At 43.6% G+C, this 2,500-nt stretch overlaps 1 protein-coding gene across 1 annotated transcript in view; it reads right to left on the bottom strand.

Annotated features, from left to right (window-relative positions):
- Positions 1-428: 428 nt before the first annotated feature.
- LOC125036576 (membrane progestin receptor gamma-like) overlaps positions 429-2,500 on the bottom strand; it is a 5,147-nt gene continuing 3,075 nt past the window's right edge. Inside the window, exon 2 of the mRNA XM_047629288.1 lies at positions 429-2,353. Within this exon, the coding sequence (XP_047485244.1) occupies positions 1,002-2,105 (1,104 nt within the window). The 5' untranslated portion in view covers positions 2,106-2,353 and the 3' untranslated portion in view covers positions 429-1,001. The remainder of the gene's footprint in view (positions 2,354-2,500) is intronic.

Genomic DNA, 2,500 nt, shown 5'->3' with positions numbered 1-2,500 from the left:
ATCATTATAATTAATACTGTTACTGTTGTTATTGTTAATTTAGTTTTCATTGGTATTATAATAAAACCGAAAAAAAAACGATAATGATATTAAGGTTATGATATATCTGTAACAAGCAGACGTTCACTACCTTATAGGCCATATATACTTGGACTGTATATGGTTTGTCCCTCAAATTTTCTGTGTCGATTCGTCAACTAGTTTGCGTGTTTTAATTTTCACTTTAATTTCGTTTTTTGCGCATCTGTAATAAAAACATCATTACGAGAAACATTATGTTAATGATTCATGAAAAGATGCGGCTAAATATGTATGGAGAAAAGATATGTACCATCTGTATGAAGAAATATAAGTACGATAACTATATTCTTTAATACCCATTATGTTAATCAATAACTGATAGTGGATAAGCAGAGAAAAAATAGCAATAATATTATTGATTTATTTACACCCAGTGTTACTGACTCTTGAACTAGTCAAGAACATGAGGATCGTCGGTAAAAAAAAATAATAGTTATAAGAAATGAATAAAATAATAATAATAATAATGATAAATAAAAGTAAACACAATTAATCCGATCTTACATTCTTGGGTAAACAGTGCTCGAATCACATCGTGTGTTCCAGGAAACTATAATGTTACATCTTATTAGTCTCTTTGGCCAAATATATTCGTGATTTTGATCTCGTGGCCACGCAGGAAGGAGCTCTGGGAATATGCGACGCTGAGAGAGAGAAGATGGGTAGTTTTCAGGGGTCTTAGTTTTGGGTTTTTAAGTGGTAAGCGAGAGTAGCGAGTGGTGTGGTTAGGACAGCAATAGAGGTCGAGATCACGGCTGAGGACTGGGAGTTGTGGGGTCTATCGTGTGCTATGGGTTCATGTAGATTGTTCGGTGACATTCGGGATTGGAATTAAAGGAAAGGGTACAGTTTATTGGACGAAGGAAAATGAGATATTTAGGAGGGATTGTAATCAGAACCTTAATTTGATCTCCACTCCATCATGCGCATTTGGCGTGACCGTTGAGCATCTCAGCGCTGCTGTCACCGGATCTTGAATAACTGGCGCTGTTCAGCTTTCGGTGCATGAAGTATGTGAAGACCATGACTGTGACGGCATTGAGGGTTACGAGCGCCGGCGTGACGAGAGTGACCCACGCAGGAGACGGTGACCAGTGAAGGGTTTCCAGGATGCTTCGTCGGTACTGCAAATTCTCTAAGCCAGCTAGCATCTCGTAGTAAGTGGAAATGACCACGCAGATGTGAAAGAGATTGTGTGAGTGTCCCATTGTATCAAAGCTCCCTGGTGAAATGCATTCAGGGAGATGGGAGCCGTAGAAGGTGGCTCCCAGGATGAGAAAGAACACGTGACCGAAATGGAGGGAGAGCGTTGTCTCTTTGCAGACTTCACTGTACAAGAAGCAGGTAAAGACCCACTGGACCATCATCAGCCCAATCCACACGGCAGGCACCGCGAAGGCCCCAAGGCGTAAGAGCGTCCTTATTCCCTTCGCCTCGCAGAACCGAGACAGGCAAGAGCAGAATGTGGCTGCTACGGTGTTCACTGCAGCTACCGGAAGGAAGATGTAGGACGCCCAACCTCCCATCAGATGGGGAGGAAAGCTGTAATTAAAACACAGCAAAGCCGCGCCCCATGAGTACATAGATATGCCGATGTAGTCAAAGAAGAAGCAAACGTATCTGGCCAGGAGGGATACGCAGGAGAAGGTGTGAGCAAAGGAACTGATGAGCATATAGCCGCACGCCGATATCATGTAGCAGGTGAAGGGCAGCAAGAACCGGTCGCCGAAGAGATCCATCGAGGTTGAGAAAGACGTCGTCAGCCACGCGAAATACAGCGCGGGAATGAAGTGGGTCCAGAAGTTCATCGCTTCGTTGTTGGGTGTAAACACAGACACGATGGCTTGGCGAAGAGAGCAGTGGTCACTCCTGTAACCCGTGATGATCCCTGGCTCTCTAAAGGGCTCGGGCACTTCATGTACACTGTAGGTTACAGGCCAAGCGATATCTTGCAGCCCCTTCAAAGCTTCGCGCACCTCCTGGAGGCGGCCGCTCATGTAACTCAAGCAGGAGAACATTACCATGGCTGCTATGCTTGAGTTGGAATTATACGAAGTATAAATTTCGTCAAGTCCTGGTTATTGTCCACCACCTTCTTAGTGCAATCGGAAAATCCCCTTATAATACTTTGCCTATGAACATTGCTTCAAACGTTACGATTAGTTCGAAGTCGGTGCACGGCGCCTCGCTGCTTGTTAACCGCAAATCAAGTACCGCTTCCTCCTCCGTTTCTCCATCGGACGTCAGGCACGAGCCGGACCCGTCACATTTTCTAGAAAGGAAGAAACAGAAATAGCCAGACCGGAAATCATAATAGGACACAGTAACTAATAAAAGTCACACATTATTGCACAATCACAAAATAAATTTATATCCGTAAGCATATATAATGCGTATAATGTACTCATATATATATTCC

This window comes from Penaeus chinensis, chromosome 21 (assembly GCF_019202785.1).
Source record: "Penaeus chinensis breed Huanghai No. 1 chromosome 21, ASM1920278v2, whole genome shotgun sequence".
NCBI lineage: Eukaryota > Metazoa > Arthropoda > Malacostraca > Decapoda > Penaeidae > Penaeus > Penaeus chinensis.
Note: the sequence above shows the minus strand (reverse complement) of the source record. Positions and strands in the feature narration are given on the sequence as shown.